At 61.8% G+C, this 26,184-nt stretch overlaps 1 protein-coding gene across 1 annotated transcript; it reads right to left on the reverse strand.

Moving 5' to 3' along the window:
- Positions 1–525: 525 nt before the first annotated feature.
- LOC102452393 (E3 ubiquitin-protein ligase RNF220-like) lies at positions 526–26,184 on the reverse strand. The gene is made up of 13 exons (XM_075903405.1): positions 25,398–26,184; positions 21,172–21,734; positions 11,888–12,005; positions 11,256–11,298; positions 10,237–10,326; positions 9,772–9,814; positions 9,116–9,162; positions 8,643–8,757; positions 4,275–4,374; positions 3,075–3,158; positions 2,412–2,538; positions 1,387–1,461; positions 526–816 (listed from the first exon to the last, which is right to left on the reverse strand). Exons 2-13 carry the CDS (start codon positions 21,713–21,715, stop codon positions 745–747), a joined length of 1,458 nt encoding a protein of 485 aa, XP_075759520.1. The 5' UTR covers positions 21,716–21,734; positions 25,398–26,184; the 3' UTR covers positions 526–744.

Below are 26,184 nucleotides of genomic sequence, written 5' to 3' on the forward strand. Positions count from 1 at the left end.
ATCCCTACCTCTGCCCCCAAACAGGAAGGGAACCCAGGAGTCCTGGCCCCCCATCCCTACCTCTGCCTCCCCAAACAGGAAGGGAACCCAGGAGTCCTGACCCCCCATCCCTACCTCTGCCCCCAAACAGGAAGGGAACCCAGGAGTCCTGACCCCCCATCCCTACCTCTGCCCCCCCAAACAGGAAGGGAACCCAGGAGTCCTGGCCCCCCCAGCCCTACCTCTGCCCCCAAACAGGAAGGGAACCCAGGAGTCCTGGCCCCCCATCCCTACCTCTGCCCCCCCAAACAGGAAGGGAACCCAGGAGTCCTGGCCCCCCAGCCCTACCTCTGCCCCCAGACAGGAAGGGAACCCAGGAGTCCTGGCCCCCACCCTCCCCCACTAGACCCCACTCCCTCCAGAACTTGGTCTCCTTGCCGCATACCCCCCAGCCTTCACCTGTTCTATTCCAAGGGGGGAGGCACGAAGAACCCAGGCCAGGTAACAATCGTTACTAAAAATAGGTTTTACTTAATGACCAAAACACAGACAAGACAAGCGGGGGCAGAAGGGGACACGGGCCGCGAGACAGCCCCTGCGCCCGGCCCTCGCCAAGGGCTGCCACGGCCAAGCACGGAGCCCGCCAGCAGGGCCTCTGGTTAGCAGCTGGGCAGGCTCCCGGTTCGGGTGCAGTCTGCGCCGGGGGCGGGATGTGGGGCCCGTTGTGCTGGAGGACGCCGCCGGAGCCGGGAAGCCGGCCTGCGCTCAGAGGTACACGCGCCGCAGGTCGGCGGGGGACGTGATGGCGTTACACTGCGGACAGAGTTTCTTGGAGCCCTGCAAGCAAGGGCCATGGGACACGGGGAGCTTGCAAAGCGATCTGCTAAGAAGCCCGCCCTTCCCCCACATGCAATGCTCCCGCCACGGAAATGCAGCCACCTCTGGGCACTAAGGGCTACATGTAGGAATAGAACCTGAGAATCCCAGCAGCCCCCCGCCCGATTCACTGGAGCCCACTCCTCTCCCAGAGCTGGGAACGGGACCCCTAAGTCCTGGCTCCAGGCCAGTCCTACTCTAACCACTGCACCCTGCTTCCCTTCAATAGCCACGGGGAAAAACATTTTCCCCTGGGGAGAGGCCTAAGGAAGGTGTCACCTGGGACAATCGCAGTCGTGCGACTTGATGCATGGTGGGCAGGCGCCCAGGGACCAGGGTGATGGGCACGGGATGGGCACTTGACTGGAAGGGAAGAGAGGGCTAGGGACTGGGGCTCACAGCCTCGGAGAAGGGACTCGGGGGAGGAGAGCTGGCGGGGAAAGGGGGAGTTAAAGGGCTGGCTCTGGGCCGTGTATTTCAGGCTCTGGAGCGGATAATGGAGCCGGGGGAGGAGGGGGAGGAGTGCGTTACCAGGGTCCGGAGCCAGCACTGCTCACAATGGATGTGCCAACACTGAATCGAAGTCAACGGCACGGAGTACGAGTCCTGGAAAGGAAGGAGACTGAGCGTTGGGAAAGAACTGCAGGGAGCAGGCGGGAGCACTGGTGGTGGGGGGCGCTCCCGGCCATTCCACCCCAGCCTCTCCCAGTAGGGGGCGCTGTGGGGAGCAGGTGGGAGCGCTGGTGGTGGGGGGCGCTCCCGGTCATTCCACCCCTGCCTCTCCCAGTAGGGGGTGCTGTGGGGAGCAGGCGGGAGCACTGGTGGTGGGGGGCGCTCCCGGCCATTTCACCCCCGCCTCTCCCAGTAGGGGGCGCTGTGGGGAGCAGGCGGGAGCGCTGGCGGTGTGAGGCGCTCCCAGTCATTCCACCCCCGCCTCTCCCAGCAGGGGGCGCTGTGGGGAGCAGGTGGGAGCGCTGGTGGTGGGGGGGGTGCTCCCTGCCATTCCAACCCAGCCTCGCCCAGCAGGGGGCGCTATTTAGGTCAGGGAGAGAGCACTGCTGGGCGAGGGGCGCCTGGTTACTGCGACCCCAGCCCTGCCCAGCAGGGGGCACTGTGGGGCACAGGGCTGGAGCACTGTCTGTGGGGGGAGCTCCTGACTAGTCCATCCCAAACTCTCCCAGCAGGGGGCGGTGTGGGGAGTGTGGCAGTTTTGGCTGCAGGGGGAGCTCCTGGCTACTCCATGCCCGGCCTCTCCCTGCAGGGGGCGCTGTGGGGAGCGAGGCGGGAGCGCTGGCTACTCAAGTATCCGGAATGATGCCAGACCATGGCAGAGGGGGCATGTTTGGGTCCCACGCAGGGATGGGGGTGGGGAGGGTGTTACAGCACCTCCACTGCTACCTGCTCCACACTGGGACCCAGCTGCATGGACTTGCTTGTTCAGACCCCCAGGCGAACCAGCCTGGTCCTAATAGGTCCACTCCGGGTCCACATTTTGCATCCTGGGCCCCGGGCCAGGAGGAGGGGTGGTACCAAGGCGGGGGATGGGCCGCCCTTACCAGGCAAATGTGGCATTTGTACGAGTCCTTTTGCAGGAGCCTGCGTCGCAGCTCCTGGATCTGAGCCTTCAGCAGCCCCACGGTGAGGGGGGGGTCGCCCTCCTCCTCCTCCTCCTCGTCCGTCGTGCTGCGGGGAGAGGAGACGCTTGGAGGGGAGCCAAGGGCACATGAGCTGGGGCAGGGAGAGGTGATGAGGGATGGCGGAGCTGAGCCAGAATTCAGATCCAGGTGACCCAAGAGAGCTCCGGGGTTCTGGGGCAGAGAGGCTGCATGGACGGTGTCAGTCGGGGCCTGGGGGGTGGTTAACTGGTTAAACAAACAACCAGCAGGGGAGGCCTTGGCATACTTCACCCAGCCCCCGGGGGGCAGGACGGACGAGATGCCTTCTCCAGCGTCCTTCCAGCCTCATGTTTCTCCAGTCGCCAGCAAGGATAACCCCCCCCCTCCTTCCAGGCGTCCCTCTGTTGGAAGGTGCCCTGAGATCCCCCTCCCCCCCCAGGACAGGTGGCCCATGGGAGGGACGGGCCCGGAACAGGGTGTCTGTAGCTTCTGGCTGGCTCCACTTTGCTTGCAGCGGGGAGGAGCCAGGACAGGCGCTAACCATTGAGCAGCAGGGCACTGGAAAGATGCCAAGAGAAAGCGGGGGGGCCCCCACTGATTTACCCTCTTGCGGGGCCAGCTGGGACCAGGCCCCCTGGCTTCCTGCTGTCCTCCGCTGGGGCGCTCTTCGAGGCTGGAGACAGGCACCTGGTCGGGTGGCAGTGAAGGAAGCGCCAAGACCCCTCACAGCCCCACGGTGCCCCCAACAAGCCCCACCCCTGCTCCGGAACCCCCAGGGATCTACACACCATCGCCCAAAAGCCAGGGCTGAAATCGGGGACGTGGCCTGGGCTGAGCTGGCCGAGAGAGGCGGCCTTGGAAGGTACCTCGTCTGGAGCCCACCATCCAGGCTAGGACATCACAGATCTCAAAGCACTTCGCCAGCTGGCAACAGGAGGGTGGGACAGAGGGAGGCCTCCAATGTGTAGGTGGGGAAACCGAGGCACAAAAGGCAGAGCAGCAACATGCCTGAGTTCTGTGCCAGGCCAGGATAGAAATCCAATCCTACATCTCAGCCCTCTTCCTCTAACCTCTACATCTCACTCCCCTTCCAGGGCCAGGACTAGAACCCAGGCACCCCGGTGCCCAACTACCCACCAGCTCCCACGCCACTTACCACAAGCTGGCCAGCGGCCCACAATGCTGCTCTGAGCTGACCTAGCGGGCTGGCGTCGACGGACCCTTCCGTTCCGCTGAAGCGCACTACAGCAGGGGTTGGCAAATACAGACCCAGTCTGACAGGTTAGCCCCTGGCAGGCCCCCACGCTGCCGTATTTACCTGCACCTCCACAGGTATGGGGGGGGATCTCAGCTCCCATTGGCTGCAGATGGCCCTCCCCGGCCAATGGGAGCGGTGAGTACCCATACCTGTGGAGGTGCAGGTAAATACACCAGCAGCCGCCCAACAGAGGTTAACCCTGGCCAAACACCTCTGCTTTCTTGCCCACCCCTGCACTAGAGTGGAGTCTCCTGCCCACTCCGACTGGGGCGTGGCACATCCCCAGTAGCTGGGGCCGCTGAGGAACCGGTACAGGACTTACTACTGCTGCCCGCCGGGGGAGCGCGCCATCCGCTCAAGCCGCAAGAGGCCTGGAAGGAGGATGGACCAGCAGCTCCCTGGGTTTGCCGGGGTGAATGGTGCAGCCTGGGGACTTTGCTCCCCCGTCACCGCTCTGCAGGGTCACCTGCTCTTGCTCCTCGCCCTCCCCCCACCCCTTCCCCGCGAGGTCAGCTCCTCTCTCAGACCCACAGGGGGAAGGATACGTCCGCTTGGAGAAGGCCGGCAGCTCGTCACCTTCTGAGTCCACGTCCTCGTCGTCGCTGTCGTGGCTGGGGCTGCGCCGTGCCGCCAACTGCCTGCAGTCTGGGAGAGACGGGGGAGGGACCCTGAGATCTACCTGCATCTGCTGTCGGAGCTAGAAAAGCCAGTTGGCCAGGTGGAGAGGGGGGCTCGGACCTCCCCCCACCACACCAGGTGCTACACAGACCTACCCCCATCGAAGGTCACACCACCCCCCGCTCCATTGCCCCAGGAACCGCATGAGCACCCAGCGAGAGACAGGCTCTTCCTCAGAGAGTTTATATTCTACATAGACGGAAGGTAGAAGGGAAACTGAGGCACGAAGCAGGGCGGTGACTTGCCCGAGGTCAGACAGCAGCATGAGGAGGGAGGGGCAGAGAGGGATGCCAGTCCATCGGAGCACCATGCCCTCCCCCACTCTGGCCCGGTGGGGAATCCCGCAAGGACAGCTGAGCGGGTTGGTGGGCCAGATATACTGGCAAAACAGGGGGGAGAAGGCTCGTGGTGGGGAGGGTGGCAGGAAGGGGCATAAATAAAGCTAAAAATTCCCCGGCCCTGCCAGCCACCCCTAGGTAGCAATACAACGGGGAGAAGTAGGAGCAGCAGTGCCAAGCACCCTAAAGTGAGGGGGGGCAGGTTAGTGTCCAGCATCCCCCTCTTAATGCCGATCACCACATAACCCTGGTAATAGGGAATTTTCCTTCCCTTCCACCTCTCCCCCACATCTCACTTTCACATTGCAGCCCCAACTGGGCTTCCATCTAGACCAGCCCACGCGGAACCGAAAACACCAAAGGAACTTGGCGTTAAACACAGGCCCCGTGTTTAAGTACAAAATTCAACAACCAGACCCCCTCTCTCCCTCTCGCCTCGCTTCCCTGCGGCGTTCGCACGGGACGGCGGGTCTGTGCAGCACCTAGCGTAACGGGGCCCCCGCGCTGGTTTGCATCCCAGCGATGCCGGGCGTTCCTAAGCTGACCCGGTGCTTTGGGACACCTGCCGATTTTGTCCCCAGTGACTGTCACGCACCCAGCAAGCAAAGGGACAATCCCGACACGCAATCTGTCTCGGGCCAAGTGCAAAGGGTCTGACGTTTGGTTTTGTTCGGCAAAGCGGGGACTTGGCACAATTCAGACTCAGCGGGGAGGACAGAACCACGCCCCCGACTAATCAATAGGCCAGGGTATGAAGAGGGCAGTTTGTGATTCAGAGAGGGGCCTGAAACTCAGGCTCACTTCTGCCAGGCTACTGGCAAGTGTGGGATGGGCACAGCTCCTGAAATGCCAGCCCGGATCTGACACGCTGTCTCGAACGATATTTCACCAAAACCAGGACATTTCCAGGGAAGGGTCTGGTGTGCAGAGATGGGCGTCTTCGTCAAAAAATTCCAACCCAGCTCTGCTAATAACTTCCTTTCTGCCAGCTCAGCAAGCTGATGATCTCAATGCACCCAGCAAGTGACACTGGACTAAAACCCCAGGTCTCCAGGATAGGTTCTTATTTATTAGGTGAATTACGGTAGCACCAGGTGTGAAGTAAAAGTGGGGATTGTATTCACTCTTGTAGTCCCTGGATTCTCTCTGCTTTGGGATTCACTCTGTTGGCTTTGTTGTGTTGTATGGGATTCTACTGTCCTGTGCTGTTCTGTAGTAACTCGGTGTGTGCCTCAGTTTCCCTGCAACACTATCTGGACACGGAGGGGAAGGCTGCCTGCTCCTGTTTCCTATAACAATAAGTCTGTGCTACGTCGTGAACCAATAAACCTTCTGTTCGACTTGCCGGCTTAGAGTCACATCTGGCTGGGCCCGGCAACTCCCCCACACTACATGACCCCAATCACAGCCCAGGACCCCTTGTGTCTGGGGTTCTGCCCCAGTGAGCTACCCAGCTAAGATCCCCCAGCTGAGCTCAGACACAGACCACGTCCTGCTCTGGAGAGTGTACACTGCAAACAGACTCAGACCGGGAGGGGAAACTGAGGCACCTTTCCTCTCCCCATATTCCTGTCCATGATGTCAGGTTCAGCAGCCTCTGGGCTGCTCTAAGGTATCATCCGCCCCCTATGGGACAAAGAGAGGCAAGCCAAGTCGCTCTGGGCCACACAGCACGAGAACCCAGGTGTCCTGAACTCCGGCCCTGGGCCCGATCCACTCTAAGGAAACGTCTCCCTCCCTTCCAGTTAAGCCCTTTCCCACCATCACACTGCAGGAGGCGGGGGGGCACATCTTGCAGCATCCAGTTTACACCAGCTGGGGATCTGGGGACCTAAGAGTCCATTCTGGAGCTATCCCACTGACAGATCAGAGACTGCCCCTCTCTCCTACCCCACCTCCAACGTGGCTGCTCTTTGCCACTGATCATTAATAACATGCTGTGTTTGTATAGGCTATTAGCTGTTCCCCATTCTCAAAGCCTCTCAGCCCCCCCCCCCCATCTGCACAGCCTCACAATCTCCTGCCCCCCCCCCCCCAGTCCAGGATGCAGGGCACTTATCCCCATTGTAGAGATGGGGAAACTGAGGCCAAGAGAGATTAAGTGACTTGCCCAAGACCACACTGGAAGTCTGTGGCAGAGCAAGGGCTTGAACCCTGGTCTCTTACATCCTGGGCTTATCCTTCCTTTCTTATAGCACCCATCAGCTGGGCTAAGCATTGTGTCAAAATGCTTTGGAAAGATCCACAATCCTCTCCTCTCCCCCGGGAAGTATAACTCCCATTATACAAATAGGGACACTGAGGCACACGGGCGGTGGGGGGAGGCTTGGCTTAACAATGGTCATAGAGGAAGAGAACCCAGGTGTCCTGGCTCCCAGTCCCTGCTCCAACCACTATACAATACTCCCTCTCACAACCAGTATTCTAAGCACTAGGTCCCCTCCCACCGCAGGCTCCCAACCCCCCTGTGCTCTAACCACTAGATCCCACTCTTTTCCCAGAGCAGCAAATAAAAACCAGGCGTCCTGATGCCCAAACTTCTCCCCTCTCTTTCCCCACTCAGCTCTAATCACTAGACTCCACTGCTCCCCAGAGTTGGGGCGAGAACCCAGGAGTCCTGACTCTCATCCCACCCCCACCTCTAATCACAGTAGTTCCCACAGGATGTGAAGGACGCGTGCGGCCAGGAACTGCGCCCAGGCTGAAGCGAGGGCAGGAAGTACGAAGTACAGGAAATGCTGTCAGATTTCTCGGCCCAGTTCTGCTGACCCAACAAATTCTGCACAAAGCCCAGTGTGGGTGGGAGGAACTGAAACTTGTGACGCTTCGGCATCTGGCTGGGGGGATGTGCTGTGAGGAGGGGTTTGGATTTTAAGAACAAGAACAGAGCAGAAGGGGCCAATCGGCCTCGAATCTGTGCCTTGTGGCGCAGAGAAACCTTGGATTGCAGCTAAGCCCTGCACAGGGGTCTCAGGGGTCTCAGGGACAGAGCCTACCACAGCCTCCTGCACCGCCAAAGGGGGACACGGCTGCTGCCCGAAGTAAAGGAGACTCTCCATTAGCAATACAGGGCCTAGGACACATAGTTGAACATTCCGATTCCATCCACTAGAGGGCAGTGGTCTCCAGTCAATCCACACAGGGGTATCACACCTACTCTAGTCTGATCACGCCCATTTTCCAGCTTCCAGCATTAGGGGCTCCGCTAACTAACTCATCCAGGGGCTCCACTGCTGTAACCCCATCACCTGGGGTTAACAGCAGTGGAGGAATTAAACCCCAGCTCCTCTGGTTTCCAAAGCACCCCCCCTTCCCTCTCGCCAGAGCTCCTTTGGGGACAGGGTAGTGACACCCCTCAGCCCCATCCCAGGTGGAGTCTGAACCACGCCCTCCCTGTGTTTGGAACAGTGGCAGGAGAGAGGGAAAGTGACCTGTAGCCACATTTACTCACCCCACATTCCAGTCCAGAATGTCACGTAGAGCAGCCACTGGGTTGCTCTAAATTACCCTCTGCCCCCTAAGCAGGGGGGAGAGGGTGGGGAATTCTCACACCTCCGATCCTGGTCTCATTGAGACAGGTTGCTTATAAATGGGACTGCCTGATTCCGGTGGAAGTTGAAGGACATCACCGAAGAACAAGATCTTCGAGCCTCCAGTTGCTCCCAGGGTGTCTGGACTTGAACCCACCACCCTGCACTCCCCAGGCAAATAGGGATAGCTGCAACACAGTGCACCTGGGCCACGCTGCCCCATCTGCCCTCTATGGGCCGGGGGGACAGAGACTAGCCCCAGCACAGTGGGGAGACGAGAATCCACATGCCCGGGGGGCAAGGACCCCCCCACACACACACCTCCCAAGCCCTCCCTGCCTGCCCCCCGGAGAAAGCAGCCCCCTACCTTTCCTCTCCAGGATGTTTTTCTTCGGGCTGCGATATTCGTCTCCGCCGCAGCGGCTCTCGTCGGACAGCTCGTCCTCAGCGTCGGCCAGCCTGGCGCCCCTGGGGAGAGGCCCCTGCGTCGGGAAGGGACACACACGGGACATACATGGGGGGCGATGGCACCGGGGAAGAGGGTTCGGGGAGCGGTGGAGGACGAGGCTGGGGGGTTGTTTCTTGCTGCTGGGGAGCTCAATCTGTGGTGAGGGTGGGACACAGAGACCATCCTCCCAGGGTACCCGCGCAGGACAGCTCCCACCCAGCCCCACTGCTGCAGGCCAGCCCCACAGCCTGCCCTCATTCTTGGTGCTTAGGCTGCAATTTAATGTGGCACCACTTGGGGGCGGTCACTCCCAGGGTCAATTGGGGCTAAATCCCTTATCTACAGGGCCCGATCCATGCACCACCCTCAAAGCCCCCGCCCCGGATCCTCACCTGCTCCTCCAGGCAGGGTCTGATCCGTTTAAACCGGCCAGCTCTGGCTGCAAGATGGGGCAGAGAGACGTAAGCATCTTCCTGGGGAGCTCTGCATCTCTGGAGAGGGGGTGCTGGGGATCCCTTTACTGCTGGGGGGGGGGGGTGGCTGGGCAGCTGGATCTCCATCAAGGGACCAAGGTAGAGGACAACTCAGGGGAATGGAGTCACTGGCTCGGGCATGGATGGCCATCTAACCCGCCCTGGTTCTGCAGTACCCAAAAGCAGAGGGGTTCTGCCAAGCCAAGCCCTGGCCCAGGATCATGCTTCTAAAGTGCCTCCCCCACGAGACTTTCCAAAGCAGCGCCATACGATTACCCCCTGCTCAGCACCTGGGGAAACTGAGTCACGGAGCCATGCTGGACAAGCCCACCCCCCCGTGACTTGCCACTCCCCTGCCAGAGCTGGGAACAGGCCCCCGGAGTCCCAGCTCGAACCAGTAAATCAAACTTGGTGTCAGAGCCAGGAATTGAAACCCTGGCGTGTGAAGGTTCCTGTCTCGTGCCCTAACCACTAGGCCTTCCTCCCCTCCCCCCCACTCAGCACTGATCCAGCGGCAGTGAAGATTCAGTCCCCCCCCTCCCCCACCGCAGATCCAAGCCCAGTCTCCGTCTCACCTCCCATGCGGCCCTCCCGGTTTGACTTCACCTGCAAAAAGGTCTGGGGGAGGGGGGAGAAAACAAAAGGGGAGCATCTAAGATGAAGGAAGAACACGGCTCGCACGTTAACCCCAGCAAGAGCGAGGGGGGCTGGCTTCCCCTCTCCCACCTGCCTGTGCTGTGCTCCCCCTGCCGCCTCCGGCCCAGGGGTCAGAGAGAGGAGGGGCCTCCGAGCAAGCCCCCCAACCACCACCACCTGGCTGGGGGCCGAATTGCTAACCTGGTGCAAGACCCTGGTTTGCTTCATGCAATCGTCCCCCCCCCTAGTGGCAGAGTCTAGGTACCACAGCAGCCAGCTCCACCAGCTGGGGGAGGGGCCCTTGTATCTCCCGGGGTTTAGGGCTCATGTCTGTGCCCCCAAAGGTCCCCGGTTCAAGTCCCCGCTGAGGGCTGTGGGCTGGTGATACGGCAGGAGGGGCCCACCTGCTGCCTGTCCGCCTTGTGCGCGTCCTCGCAGGCCTGCGGCGACCCCTTGGGAGAGTCCGCGCCATCCTGAGCGGAGGTCGCTGGAGACTGGAAGGGAAGGGGAGATTGAGGGGAGAGCTTGGGCTGTGGGGCCACAGCAGTGGGACTGAGGGATTATGGGCATTCGGAGTCAAAGCTCTCCCAGCAGGGGGCGCTGTGGGGAGTGGGGCAACAGCCCTGGCCGTGGGGGGAAAGCACCTGGTTATGTCAGTCCCGGCAGGGGGCGCTGCAGGGAGCCGAGCGAGAGAGCTGGCTGTGGGGGGAACCCCAGGCTACTCTAGTCCCAGCCTGTTCCAGCAGGGGGCGTTGTAGGAAGTGGGGCAGGAGCCCTGGCTGTGCGGGGAGCGCCCAGCTACCCTAGGCCCAACCTCTCCCAGCAGGGGGCGCTGTGGGGAGCCGAGCAAGAGCGCTGGCGCTGGCTCTGGGGGGAGCGCCCAGCTACTCCCTAGGCCCAACCTCTCCCAGCAGGGGGCGCTGTGGGGAGTGGGGCAACAGCCCTGGCTGTGGGGGGAAAGCACCTGGTTATGCCAGTCCCGGCAGGGGGCGCTGCAGGGAGCCGAGCAAGAGCGCTGGCGCTGGCTCTGGGGGGAGCGCCCAGCTACTCCCTAGGTCCAACCTCTCCCAGCAGGGGGCGCTGTGGGGAGTGGGGCAACAGCCCTGGCTGAGGGGAGAAGCACCTGGTTATGCCAGTCCCGGCAGGGGGGGCGCAGTAGGGCGCAGGGCAAGAGCGCGGGCTGTGGGGTGAGTCCCAGTAGCCTCTGTTTTCTCTAGCCTCTTACAGCCTCTGAGCCGTGGGGCAATGGGTGGGTGGGCCGGGCCACGCTTAGCGTAGCGCCCCCTGGAGTTCACCCCCAAGCCAGACCTCAGCCTCCGGCTCTTAAGTGCCCCTCCCCGGGAAGGGAGATGGGGACATGTGGGGAGTCCTGGGAGGGGAGAGGGACAAACCCTTTTTACAGCAGCCCTGTGGGAGGGCTCACCTGGGCGGAGCTGTGAGTGTCCTCCGGAGGGGTCGTGGCCTCCCTGCGGAGAGAGAAGCAAGGGGTGAGCTGCAAGGGGAAGGGGGGACAGGGCTGAGCCCCGCTGGGACGAGTCCACAGAGCCCCCCCTGCCCCTCCCCCCCCCCAGCGTGGGGGGAATCACCAGCTCATTGGAGTAGGGACGCGACTGTGCCGGTCCTGGTGTGGGTGGGGCTGCCCGATCCGTCCAGGAGAAGCGGGCAGGGGACTCCCACATCTATTCAAGGGTGGGGGGGGAGTTCCCGCACCTGCCCACGGGGGAGGGGAACTCCTATTCCTGTCCATGGCGGGGGGCGCTCCCTTGCCTGTCCAGGGGGGCTCCCGTACCTGTCCGGGGGGCCTCCCGTACCTGTCGGGGGGGCTCCCGTACCTGTCCATGGGGGGGCTCCCGTACCTGTCGGGGGGGCTCCCGTACCTGTCCATGGGGGTTCCCGTACCTGTCGGGGGGGCTCCCGTACCGGTCCATGGGGGGTTCCCGTACCTGTCGGGGGGGCTCCCGTACGGGTCATGGGGGGGGGGTTCCCGTACCTGTCGGGGGGGCTCCCGTACCTGTCCATGGGGGGTTCCCGTACCTGTCGGGGGGGCTCCCGTACCTGTCCAGGAGGTGGGCGAGTCTCTCGATCTCCTGCTGCAGGTGTTGCCCCAGCTCCGCGCACTGCAGCTCCCTCTGGCACAAGGGGCACAGAAGGGCCAAGGGCTCCGGCTTGTCCCCTGGGGGAAAGGAGGCGGCCCGGTCAGCGCCCCGGGGACCCCAGCGGGCTGGCTGCCGCCCCGCGGCCCACAGCGCCCCCTGCTGGGCGGGGCTGAATCGGCAGGCCGCTGGCCCACCGTAGGGGGCGGGAGGGGCCGGTTACCCAGCCCAGGGGTCTCCGGGGTGGGGGCGGGGCAGATCGCCCCCATTAATCAGTCGGGTCGATTAGCTGCAATGCGACCCCGGGAGCTTCGTCCTTCAGCCCAGGCCGGGGTCAGGGCCTGGCTCCCGAGCTATTAATCAGCCCCATTGAAGCCTTTGTCCGCGCTGCCTCCGGGGGCCATTGTGCCCAGGCAGGGCCGGCAGGGCACCTGCTGCCTGGTGGGGCGGGGGCGGGAGGTTGGGTTGAGAGAGAGATTGGGGGGGCGCAGTGGGGCTGAGGTGGGAAGGTTTTGCAGAGAGATCACAAGTGGGGCGGCTTTCCCTGACCAGCCGATGCCCCATCAGTCCCGGGGATGGCAGCCAGAGGCGACAATCGAGACCAGCGCCCCCCCGCCCCCCACTCCGCCCCGCATGGCGCCAGGCGCTGGACACACCCCAAGAGGCCAGCTGCATCGGACCCTGGTCTGAGAGTCAGGACACCTGGGTCCAGCCCTGCCTGTGACTTCACAGAGGCAACACTCCCGCTGACAAGCCAAAGAGGCAAAGGGCGTGGGGAGGGGAAACTGAGGCACGGAGCGGGCCCTCTCCTCGGCCAAGGCAGGGGCAGACTGGCCTCCAGCGGCGGGATCTCATGAGCGGTGGCTCTCCCCTCTGCCCCAACCCGCCTCCACTCCCCCCCCGACCAGAGCTGAAAGGGACGGCGTGGTCCAGTTTCAATTCCACACCACAGGGGCCAAAAACCGGCCTCCTTACCGGCCCTCGAAAACCCCCAAACTTTCCAGCCGCGAGGTAGGAAACTGACGCCGGGGGGGCAGGTCTCAGACAGCTGGAGAGCGGGGCTTAGTGCCCCCTGCTGAGACGATGTAAATACCAGCATTGTGCGTCGCCCCCCAAGCCGAGCTGGGGGGCAGAGGGAGGGCCGGGCCCTTGGGAACCACACCTCCCTTCCTAGCTCTGCCCTGCGCTGCTCAGGATCGTACCTCCCGCTATGGGATCGAGATTCCCGACACAACTACGCCAGGCTGACTGCAGAGCCGGCTCCTTGCCTCAGTTTCCCCACCCTGCCAAACGAGGACAAGGATTGGGGATTGGTGCTGTCCAAACCCCAGGGCAGAGGCGGACCCTTCCTGGAAAAGGCGGCAACTGTAGAGAGGCAGAAGGCGTCTTGGGGACCCATTTTGCAGATGGGGAAAGTGAGGTGCAAAGCAGGGCCGGGACTCGCGGCAGCTGGGTTCCCTCTAAGCTGAGCGCTTGGGCTGAGATTCAAATGGCCCAGCGGATTCGCAGAGCGCCCGCAGCCTGGGTTTCTATTGGTGGTGCACATCCAATGTGGGTAACACCATTTATTCCGCACATGGCCCCAGTTAGAGGGCGCATGACATGGCAGGGCCAGGAACTGCAGCCGAGCCTCAGTCGAATGCCCTGACCACTAGGACACCCTTCCCCCAAGGCAGGGTGGGCTATTTTACCCTGTGAGCGCTGAGGGGTAGGGAAGCGCTGTCCCCCACTGTGTGTCTGCGCAGCGCCCCGCCCAATGAGGCCCTGATCTTGGCCCGGCTGCGTGCAGCGCCTGGCCCCATGCGGGCCCCCCACATCGGGCCCCCCCAGTTAGCGCCATGGCGGGTGATATTGACAAGGTGGCTCCCTCCGCCTGGGGTTCCCTGCGAGCGCTTTCTCCCCGGCTGGCGCGCCAGAGTTTCGCTCAGAGACACGTTTCCTCTTCAGACAAACCCCAGAAGAATCCCTCGAAGTGAAACCCGGCTCCAAATCTCCAGTTTCCACCCCCGGCCGGAGGGGGAGGGGGGAAGCACCCGCCAGTGCAGAGGCGTGGGGAAGGATCCAGGCGGGGGGGCGGGGAGGCTTCCCACCAGACAGGGGCGGAGCCTTGAGGGAACCCGGGCAATTCCCACGGGTGGGGATTCCAAATTCACTGCAAACGTGTCATGAGCTATAACACTGGGGGGGCAACCGCACCTGGGCTCCTTTAGCCCCGGGTCTGGCAGGGGGAGTGGGGCCTAGTGGCTAGAGCAGAGCTCCTGGGTTCCCTTCCAGTCTAGCTCTCCACAAATTCTTGGGGGAGGCACTCCCTTCCCCCACCCCGTGCCTCAGTTTCCCCAGACTGAGGCTAATGCTTGCCCCACCTCCCTGGGCCATGGTACCCAGAGTGGGGGGGGGACTATGGGGGAGGGGTGCCTCCATGGCTCAGCCCCCTCCCTGGCATGGGGTGGGGGAGAAGCAGTGGATAGCTGCCCAGTGTGAGGGAATGGGGGTGGAGGAGAAAGTTCTGCTTGAGTTAAGATCCATTGTCTACCCCCACTGCTCCCTCCAGGAATCTGCCCCCCTTTCCCGCCCCATCTGCCAGAGACAAATGCAGAGGGTGTGGCGACAGGAGTCATTCTGGGTCGCTTAGCAGGGGCCGGATCTGGGCTCCCCCTCCCCTAGGGGCCGGGGACCCCCTGGGGAGAATCAGCTATGCCAATTTGTCCTCTTCACGGCCTGTCACCACCGGGAGCCTGAAAGAGAGGAGCCCGCCCCTCCCAGCCGTGCCGTGGGGGGTCCGAAGCCCGCCCAGCCGAGTGGAAAATAGGCAACATCCCCTGTGCTGGGCGGCCGGTCACACCCGGGGAGCTGTGAATACATATGAGATGTAATGGAGTCCTGTGCCCCCCTCCCACGGCCCCTTCCCCCTCATTTGTCATTGCAGTGGGGCAGGAGCCGGCATCCTCCTCCTGACACAGCAGGTCCCAGGGAAAAGGGGTTTGGCTTCTGGGGGGGAGGGGATCAATGTTCCCTCTATCTTGTTCCATCCCTGTGTGGAATAAATGTTGTTCTGTGCACTGAGGCATGTGCGGATGTGCACCACCAGCAGAAACATGCTGTGGGCGCTCTGCTAATCCGCTGGGTGGCATTTCAATCTCTTCTGGGTGGCCGCTCACTCAGCTTATAGGGAACACAGGATCAGCTCCCCAATAACCTACAGAGGGACCCCAGGGGGCATTAGCCAGGAGCCTGGGACAGGGAGCAGGGTGCATCTGTCCAGGGGACTTGCCACCCATGGCTGGCATGGGACCCGGAGACAGGCTGATGCTGAGGAGGTTTGGGTCTAAGGATCCATGTGATTTGGAGCCAGGCTTTTTGGGGGGGGCAGTGGGGTGAAACAATGAACCTGGCAATGTCTCAAGCCACAGAGGGGGAGGCAGGGTCACCTAAGAGGGATGACACAGATCGGTGTGGTGAGAGAGCGCCCCACACGGAGGAGCTGCTGGGAAGTGACCAGAGATTGGAAAGGCTCGGCACAGGGCCTGCCTTTCCAGGGCTGCCTGTGCAGCACCTAGCACTCGGGCCCGTCGGGCACCTAATAAACTGGCAATAACTTGTGATCCATCCCCGTCCATCACCGGACGTTCTCTGCAGCTACGGGCAGCGGCCTGTGGATTTTGGTGAAAATCGGAGCGCTGAGAACGAAGGGTTCTCCAATCAGACCCAGGTAGTGTCCGCAGCCACCAGGAGCCCCCGTGCTCCCCCGTACAACATGCGACCCTCTCGTGAATAACCGTAGTGATTAAGGAGCGAGCTCAACCCTCAGGAATCCATCAGGTGAAATCCTGGATTCCAGAGTGCTCTTAGTTAAAGCCTCACCTCCTGGAGGCATGGGATTAGGCGAGACGCTCTCATGGGCGGGTGGTGAAAGTAGGGCTGGGGGAGGCAAGCCCCCACCCCCACAGGAGCCAGGTCACCTTCCCATCGCCCCCCCATGGGGAGGTAGAGCAGCACCCTGCATGCCCCCTCCCCTCCACGATGGGGCTGGAGGGAGGGTGGACGGGCACGTGGCCCCAACCTCCCCGGCAGCCCCAGAGCACAGCCAGGGGAGGTGCTAGGGGCGGAGCATCGGCATTCTGGGGGCGGGGTCAGGGGTGGCCCGTGACTATAGGCCGACTTCGCCATCGCCTAGGGCGCCGCCTTCAACAGGGCGCCCGATGATGACGTCATGGGGCACCCGATGATGTCACTCCATTGACGGCCGTGCAGGCGGGGGTGCCGATCGCGCATTCTGCCTGGGGCATCAGCTGCCACAGCCGCCTCAGGCTGCTCCTGGGCGGGGCCAGGCGGTTTGGGAAGCCAACGCCTTCCCTGGCCTAGGATATCGGCCACCCTTGGACTCTGTTTTCCTTGCAGGGGTTTAAAGCCAATGTCTGACCTTTGGGGGCAGAGAGATGCGGGGAAATGGGCCCCTAAAGGCTCCTGAGCCAAAAGGAAAATTCCTGGTTTCCTGGCGTCAGGCCGTAAGGGAGAGTGAACCTGACCTTCTCCAGAGCCCGTGCCACAGAAACCCCGCCGGCCCCCTCCAGCCCCTGCTGAGCCCAATGGCTTTAGTTAAACGGAAGCATTTGAGTCCACAGGAGGCTGACGTGACATGTGCCACCAGCAGAGATCGGCAGAGAGCCAGGACCTCGGCACTGGCCGGAAATTGATTTGGGGAGACATGCCCAGATGATCCCAGCCTCCTGCTGCAGAGGAAGCCAAAGTGCCAACCTGACATCCCTCCCCACCCATCGCCGGACGATCAGCCTGACTCTGAGCAAGCCCTACCAGCCAGGCGTGCTCCGGACCTGCTCAGAGTCCTGACCTACCCCGTCCCGTGTCCTAGCAGCAGCTATGGCCAAGCTCTGACCCTTCAGAGGAAGACAGAGGGGAAAAAAACCCAGGAACCATCTGCCCATGTGTGCATTCGGAGTGGGTGGGGAATGGGACATTCCTTCCTGACCCCTGCAGGCAACCGGCTTCAGCCCTGAAACATGAGCGTGGCTTCTAGTCATTATCTTACTGCGGGAGCAGCACGCTCAGACATTTCCAGAGGCCCAAAGAGGCAAGGGATGAGCTGTAAGCCGGGCAAATTCCTGGCCAGAAGGGACCCCATCAGCCCTCCCGACCCACCACCCATGGGCCTCTCTGCAGAAGCTGAATTGAAATATACCCATTGCCAGGTTCCCGAATCTCATTTTAAAGACACCAGGGTCAGCCCGTCCCCTCTCCCGGGCAGCTGTTTAAAATACACACGTGTTCCTTTTAAAATCCCTCGTGATTCTTAAGCCAACTTCGTGGGGGAGTTTGCGAGGGGGGGTCATCTAGGGGTTCTTGAAGCTGCTCCTCTGTATGCAGCGTGGATCTGGTTAACCCCTTAGGGCCAGGCAGGCCCATGCTGGTCAACAGGGAGGTTCTCACGCCACATTAATAAGGCCTGGGAAGGTGGGGGAGATGAACTGGATTACGGGGAAGACTTTCCACCCTGCCACTTGTCCATCTGCCGCGGCCCTCCTGGCAGGCTGGAGAGAATGAAGAGGATGAATACACCCAGCCTGGGGATTAGCATGACAACAAGACAAGATCCCAGAGAGAGGGAGGGGGCCAGCCAGGCCCACCCAAGCTCCCCCCCCCCGGGATGGGCGTGGGGGAGGCCGGATTGCTCAGCGGCTTGTGAAAAGGTTGCGTTTGTACCGTGTGGTTGACTCCTGCTGGGAGATACACAGAGGTGGCTCTGTTGTGTGTTCCCCCCGCCCCGCCGCCAGTGCCAAGCGACCGCCCCCCCAACCCTCCCCCCCCCCCCCCCCCCGAGACTCCCATCCAGCAGGATCAAAGCCAAAGCTCCCTCTCCACCTTGGACCACACCAGCCCCATCCAGGAGATACAGCAACAGTGGGGAGACCCCTAGTGGTCAAAAAACCCAGAAGAGCAGAAGGCCCTGGACACGTTGGCTCATTTCTACCGCAAGAGATGGCCAGGGAGGTATCTCCTAGCTCCCTGCTTCGCCCCAGGGGCTACAGGGCGGGGGCCTCCCCGGAGACACCAGCACAGCTGCAGCGGGAGAGGTCGGTGCCGCTCTGAAGGCGACCCCCCCGCCCCGCAAGAGAAGCAGCCGCTTCGCCTTAAAGGGGTTTCCTTAGTGTAGACGCAACAGGATCCCGGGAATCTGGAGGTGGGGGGGTTAAGGGCCATCAGATGTCCGACCCCAATTGCCTTCAAATAATAATGGGAGCCCAGATCCAGAGACCGAGGTGGGTGGGCCAGCCCCCAGTCCTGGCACCCGGGAGCTGGACTGGGTGGGGGACCAGAGAGGGCTGAGTTCTAGGCCCGGTTGGAAATTCCAGTGGCTTGAGAACAGCCAGCCTTGCCGCTAGTGCCACGCTTCTGAAGAGATGGGGAAACTGAGGCAGGGGCAGGCCCGGGAAGCAACACCTCTCACGGCCCCCCAGGGGGCTAGTGATGGGGCTTGCTGCCTCTCCCAGCCTCTGGCTGTCAGCCCGGCCTGTGTGGTAGCCCAGGGGTGATTATGTGGGAGCCCCAGGGTTCGCCACAGAGCTGCTGCCTGCGGTGAGTGTGTCACAATGGTTTTCGTGAGGGCTGTAATCTCCCCTCGCCACAGGCCTGGCAGGCTCCGGCCTGCACTTGTGGTTGGTGGCAGGGGCTCAAAGCAAACAGCCCCGGTTTGGACTAGAGCGTGAACACTTGCTGGGACAGGCCTTGCCGGGAGAACAGCGGGTGCAGGAAACACGCTCCCCCCCCCCAAAAAAAACCCTAAGAGAGTCCCCCTAGGGTACATCATTCGCAGAGGGCTCAGCTGTTTGGGGGGGTCATGGGACACAGGAAAATCCCAGCTTGGGACATGCAGATTTTGGTGCAGGGCTGCTGGGAGACTCCCCCTCAATCCCACACTGGATTTAGGGGAGCAGGCAGGGGAGAGGGAATCTGCCCCCCCCCCCCATTTAGCTCTAGCGGAGGGAGAGCTGAAAGTGTTCGGAAAGGGGTGCTGGGTCTGGACGTACCCCAGCCCACACCAGCGAGCCACGCCCGACCGACTCCCGGGGGGTTCGTGGCAGGCACACCGTTCTGGCACACCTAGATGCCTAGGTCTGGCACTAAGAGCGCACTGAAGGTGCTGGGGGGTTGTTTGGTTTTTTGACAGCTGAGCCTTCCCCCGTGCTTTACAGATCAACACAGACAAGACCCCTCACATTGCAGCCCTGGGCTTCTGACCCCCAGCTCCCCCAGACAGACCCACGGACAGACTCTGACATCTGCTGATGGCAGAGTCTCAGCCCCAAGGCCCCCCTGCTCTAACCACTCACCCCCATGGCAAGAGGTAGATAAAACTCAGGAGTCCTAACTTCAAGACCCTGCCCATATTCTAACCACTAGTCCCCACTCCCCTCCCAGATCCAGGGTTAGAACCCAGGAGTTCCGGCTCCTAGTCGCTGCTCTAACCACTAGTCCCCACTCCCCTCCCAGAGCCAGGGTTAGAACCCAGGAGTTCTGGCTCCCATTCACTGCTCTAACCACTAGTCCCCACTCCCCTCCCAGAGCTAGTGTGAAAACCCAGGAGGGCAGCTGGAGGCCTAGGGAGCAGTTTAAAGACTTGCCTAAGCTTTGTTTGCTTTTCCCAACCGAAAGTTGCCCTGCCCAGGCAGATCGAGGGGGGGGGGAGGGGAGGGGGACAGGGCGGAAGGGCACTGGGGTGGTTTATAGGCTGCCCTTTCTGCTCAGCAAACAAAAGCCCCGTGCTGTTCCCCCACCCCCACCCCGTCCTTTATGGCAGCTTTCCCCTTTTCAGATGCAGCTGCTGCAGGTGCGGGAGGAGGGTGGGATGCCGGCTGTACTGGGTGTGGGGGAGATGGCGGGGGCGGGGGAGAGACTGTCTCCAGGAGCAGGTGATTGTGCTAGGGCCCGTGAGCTGTGATTGTGAGAGAGAGGCTATGATTTTGGGGGGGGTGATTGCACATGTGTGTGCACATGGGAAAGCGTGCGTGAGTGTGTGACTGCATGCAGGGGGCATGTGCTCGTGAGAGAGACAGTGAGTTTGGGGTGCGTGATTGCACGTCTGTGCACGTGCGTGTGGGGAAGCGTGTGTGAGTGTGCCACAGTGTGCAGGGGGTGTGGAGCGTGAGAGAGAGGCTGTGCAGGGGATGATGCAAGACAGAGTAGAGGCCCTGAGGATAACGACCCCAGAAGAATCCGGGGGCGGGAGGTCTAGTCGTGAGAGCTCATCCACTTTTCTGGGGCGATCACAGGAGGCGGCGAGTACCTGAGATGGGGGGCGCTGAGGAACCATCCGCCCCCCGAGGTCCCTGCTGTAGAGTTGGATCTTGATCTGTTCCCCCTCCTCTCCCCTACCCGGCCTGGCGTGGATGGCGGGGAGGGGTTCCCACAAAGCACGCAGATTTACTGCTCCTTTCTTTGCTTCCAGACCCTGCCCATATTCTAACCACTAGTCTCCGAGCGTGTTACAAAGGAGGGTTGGTATCATGGCGCCCAATTTTCCACTGGGGGAAACTGAGGCACAACACAGGAACAGGGACTTGCCCATGGTGAGTCAGGGGCAGGGCTGGAGATGGACTCAGGAGCCCCAACTCCCAGTGACCCCCCCAGCTCTAACCATTAGACATCACCCCCAAAGCTGATGATACAACCCAGTCACCCTGGTTCCCAGCCCCGCCCCCCCCCAACCACTACATCTCACCTCCCCCCCATATCAGGAGCTGAGATTCTCAGTCTTCCGTCCCCCAGACGCACACTCTGGAGGTCTGGAGATGGCAAGGGGGGGCAAGGTGCTGGAGAGGGCATGGGGGGATCTGGGGACAGCTTGAGGGGGGCTGCCAGAGAAGGAAAGGGGGGATGTCCTGGGACCCGTCAGGGTAGGGGTGGCAGCAGGACACACTGGGGTGGAGGGTCCTGGCATGGATTGGAGGGGGAAGGGAGGTACCATGGGGGGCTATTCAGAAGGCCAAGGGGGAGGGGCGAGCGGGTGAACACAATGAGGGGAGGTGGGTGGTGAGGGAGGGCTGCTGCGGAGGGCAAGGGGAAGGGTTCGGTGGGAGAAGGGAGAGACCGGGGCTTAGAACCCCTGAGCAGGGGGCCAGGCAAGCACCCCATGGAGCTCCCAGCCAAAATCCTTGGTTCTCTCTCCCCATAACCTCCCTCCATCGGTCCCCCTCCCACCTCCTTGCTGGGGGTGCCACCCTCGCCCCCTACCTGGCTTGCCATGCCGTGGATTCGGGGAGCCCTTGAACGGCTGCAGCCCAGACGCCCCGCCAATGGGCTCCGGCCCCAAGTGGGCGCGCTGGGCCTCCATCTCCTTCTCCAGCGCCAGGCAGCAGACCTGAGGCGGCTCCGACCCGCTCCGGCCCTTGGGCCTCTTGCCCGCCAGGAAGCCCCCCGGGAAACACTCGACGTCGCCGGCGAGGTGGAAAGGGCTGAAGGGGTGCAGGGGGGCGTAGCCCAGCATGCCCACCCCGCCCCGCTCCTGGCTGGGGTGGGCAAAGGGCGGCGGCAGGGGCAGCAGTGGCGGGGGGTAGTCGCGGCTGGCGGGGGCCAGGCGCTCAGGGTGAGGGTACACGAGGGAGTAAGCCGTGCCGAGGAAGGGCAGCTGGGACGGCTTCTCCATGGCAACTGGAACCCCAAAGTGGCGGGGCTGCTGGCACGGGGTGCTGGTGCTCCGGGTGCCCTCCGACGTGGAAGCCAGGACCAGGAGGGCTGGGGAGGCTAGGGGGTTCAGGAGCCCGGGAGAGTTCTCCATCCTGCCACAGCGCCGCCACCTACAGAAGAGAGAGAGAATTCACCAACAGGCCAGGGGGCGCTGTGCCGCAGGGAGAGGGTGGGGCTCAGGAGGGGGTGCTGTCCCCTAGAAGCCACTGTTGACCCCAATTTCCCCAGTACAGCACTAGGGGGTGCTGAGGTGCAGGGAGTGTGGGGCTGAGGCTCGGGAAGGGTGTCCTCCCCTCCGAATCAATGCTGACCCCATTGTGGCGCTAGGGGGCACTGTGCTGTGTGAAGCCCAGTGGAAGCCCAGCAGGGGGCGCTCTCCCCAGGCAGGCAGTGCTAGCCCCAGTGGCGCCAGGGGGCGTTGTGCTGTGTGAAGCCCAGTGGAAGCCCAGCAGGGGGCGCTCTCCCCAGGCAGGCAGTGCTAGCCCCAGTGGCGCCAGGGGGCGTTGTGCTGTGTGAAGCCCAGTGGAAGCCCAGCAGGGGGCGCTCTCCCCAGGCAGGTAGTGCTAGCCCCAGTGGCGCTATGGGGCGTTGTGCTGTGTGAAGCCCAGTGGAAGCCCAGCAGGGGGCACTCTCCCCAGGCAGGCAGTGCTAGCCCCAGTGGCGCCAGGGGGCGTTGTGCTGTGTGAAGCCCAGTGGAAGCCCAGCAGGGGGCGCTCTCCCCAGGCAGGCAGTGCTAGCCCCAGTGGCGCCAGGGGGCGTTGTGCTGTGTGAAGCCCAGTGGAAGCCCAGCAGGGGGCGCTCTCCCCAGGCAGGCAGTGCTAGCCCCAGTGGCGCCAGGGGGCGTTGTGCTGTGTGAAGCCCAGTGGAAGCCCAGCAGGGGGCGCTCTCCCCAGGCAGGCAGTGCTAGCCCCAGTGGCGCCAGGGGGCGTTGTGCTGTGTGAAGCCCAGTGGAAGCCCAGCAGGGGGCGCTCTCCCCAGGCAGGCAGTGCTAGCCCCAGTGGCGCCAGGGGGCGTTGTGCTGTGTGAAGCCCAGTGGAAGGCCAGCAGGGGGCGCTCTCCCCAGGCAGGCAGTGCTAGCCCCAGTGGCACTAGGGGGTGCTGTGCTGCAGGCAGCCTAACATTTCTCACAACCAGCTACGGCTCTGAACGCTGCTGAACTGCCCCTACTAGGTCCCAAGTTCTGTCTGAGCCCCCGGGGCAGTTTTCAAACCGGACCCGCCCCCTGCGTCTAGACAGGGCTCCAGCCAGGTTCACTTCTCCCCTGCCTTGGCGGGCCTCACGGTCATTGCGCAAAGGCCAGACCCTCCGCGGGCAAATTGAGACCGGGTCACCCCAGCTAAGGACCTGCCCCAGAGACACGTAGGGGGACACTGCCGACCCATGACTCATTTCTTTCCCTGGCCGACGTTCTGCTGTAGGTAGGGTTGAAATATGCACTGCCTGGAGCTTGGGAACCGTTCCTGCGAGACATTCGTGTTACCCCACAACGGCGTTCCTGCCAGTGACTAGACATGCGGATGCAGGGATCTAGAGCTAGCTAACGAGCGGGCTTTATATGTCTGGGGACGATAGCTAGACAGCTCTATAGACAGAGAGGCACATACGCATCATTATCCCCTTTTTATCAATGGGGAAACTGAGGCACAGAGTGAGCACATGATTCAGCGGTACAGCTGGGGACCGCAGCCTGGAGTCTCAGTGCTCCCTTCTCTCACCTTTACTCAAAACCCCCTCCCAGAACCCCCTCCTGATTCCCAGCCCTCCCCCTCCTGCCGCCGCCGCCGCCGCCACCACCATGCTTTAACCACTAGATATCACTACCCTCCCAGAGCTGGCAGACTCCAGGAGTCCTGGGACTGGTCTCCGGAACTGGGGCTCAGTGTTATCTGCCAAGCAGGTGGAAATGCAGGCCTGGACTGGAAGCAACTCCCCCTCCCCCAAACCCTCCCCCTCCTCCCAGCAGCTGGGCAGGCCCCACTGTGGGTGGTCTAGGCGGGGAATTACTTACAGGGAATCAAGGAAGACTCCCTGATGGGACAAAGGGAAAGTGAAGAGAGCAGTTAGATAAACAGCTGCTCAGGAGTAAGGGCCTTCAGGAAAAGGGGGGGGCGTTGCTGCCAATACCCCACCCCCTCAGCGGGGGTGGGCGGATGGGCAGGGAATTGGGAGGGGGCTGGGTCAGCTGGGAAGGGCCCAGGCAGGGGTGTGAGTCACTGACCCAGGGGACAGGATATTGGAAGCTGCTGGGGGGGCTGTGCCTTGTGGATTGCTCCCCCCCCACCGCAGGGGGGCACTTAATCCCATTACTCGGATATTAAAGGCAAATGACGGCTCCTTTCTCCTGTTTGCCCATTTGCAACACACACACACACACACACACACACACGCACACATGCACACGCACACACACACACGCTCACACACACGCACACACACACACGCACACACACACACACACGCACACACACACGCACACACACACACACACACGCACACATGCACACGCACACACACACACGCTCACACCAAGCCAGGGCGCTAAGGGATGGATGGAGATTGGCACCGACGGGGATCCGGCCCTTTGAGGCCAGAGGGGAGGCGGGCGGCAGGCCGAGGTTTGTTGCTTAACGGGAAGCAGATGCCAAAGACCCACTGAGCTGTTCTCAAACTGGGGCTCTGATTGAGGCCAGTGTAAGCCCAACACAACTCCCTTAGAATCCAGAGCTGGTTCCAGATTTACACCCCTGCGACTGGGCTCCCTCTCTGCCCCTGCAAGCCCAGTCCCCTGATCCAGACCCCCAAAGCTGGCTCTGGAGAGCCCCTGGCCCCAGCTGGGATCCGTCCAGGAAGTCACTCCTGGATTCAGTTCAGAACAGAACCCTTCCACAACAGCTTTAAAGGGACGACAAATCCTCCCCCCCACCCCCCAAGTGAACCATCCTATCCCGCCGCTGCCACCACTTCGCCGCCCAGCAACCTGCACCCCAGTGACTCCCCGAAGGAGACCACTTTCACCCGCTCCCGGTGTAAACCAGCCACGCTCGTTTACACCAGCCAGGGAGCCGGCCCTAGTGACTTCCAGCCTTCCGGCTTTGCCTGGTTGAAGCCCGTCGTTAAAAACCAAAGCTCGTTTTTAACAAAATGTTACTTTTTCAAAGTCTCTTTCGGCACCCAGGCTGCACACAAAGGAGGCGATTCCCCTCTGGCGCTGCCCGGGGTAAACCGGGTATCATTCCTCTCCCCCTGGGCCGATCCTGCTCGCAGTCACAGCGATATAAACCAGCATCACCAAGGTCAGGATCAGGCCAGAGGGGTCCAAAATCTACCCTGAGCCGCGGGAGATGCTGTGGGGTAAATCTGGACCTTATAACCCATCCACGCTCCCGGCAGGTGTAAATCAGGATTAACACTGAAGTCAATGGAGCCAAAGGTAAGGGAGGAGAGTCCGGGTGAATGTCTGATTTACACCAGGGTAAAGAGCAAAGGGATTTTTGATACACACACACCCCAGCCATGGGAAATGATGCTGCTTTTATCCTTCAGCAGTGGGGTTGGTTCCTGATTTACACCAGGGTGCGACAGCCGGGCACGCCGCTGTGGGGTTTATTCCTGATTTACACTAGGGCCAGAGGCGATACAGCCTCCTCCGGTAACTTCTCCCTGCACCCCCCAGCCCATTCATGGGTGGTTGGGTTGCACCCCACAGCGCTGGAAAAGTACGACCCCCCCTGACCCCCTTGCCACCCCCAGAAATGCCCCAGTGGGTCACTCACCAGAGGAGCAAGGACTGGACCCCGGGGCTGGATTTCGCCCGCAGCGCCAGCGGCCGAGCGTGCTCCAGGGAGCTGGGGTTGGGGACAGCCAGCGGCTGCTCTGTGCTTTTTCTTCTGTAGGGTCAAGCCAGTGAGGGTCGCCCCAGCCCCCCCCCCTTCACTTTCTGTTGTCAGGACATTTCCTCACTCACAAACAAACAGACTCACACAAGCACAGGCAGACATACAACCGCACACTTACACCACGCAGACACAACCACCCACAGGCAGATTCACACAACAGCATGCGCATGCCACACAGACACAACCACCCACTGACCAATGCACACAACAACAGGCAGACACACAACCGCACGTGCACACCACACAGACACAACCACCCACTGACAGATTTACACAAAAGGCAGACACACAACCACACGCTTACACCACACAGGCATAGGAACCCACAGCCAGACTCATACAATGACAGGCAGACACACTACCACATGCATACACTACATAGGCATAATCAGCCACGGACAGACTCACACAAGGACAGGCAGACACACAACCGCATGCTTACACCACACTGACACAACCACCCAGAGACTCTCACAACAGGCAGGCACAACCATATGCACGCACACACTCACAAACAATGAAGACACAATCATATCCACACTCACAATAACATAGACACAACCCCACACGCACACCGAGATACCCAGGTGCATGCACACCCACAAATAAGCTTACACAAGGACACACCCAATCACACATAGATTTGCACAGTCCCTCACCCGCA

This window comes from Pelodiscus sinensis, chromosome 19 (assembly GCF_049634645.1).
Source record: "Pelodiscus sinensis isolate JC-2024 chromosome 19, ASM4963464v1, whole genome shotgun sequence".
NCBI classification, from domain to species: Eukaryota; Metazoa; Chordata; order Testudines; family Trionychidae; genus Pelodiscus; species Pelodiscus sinensis.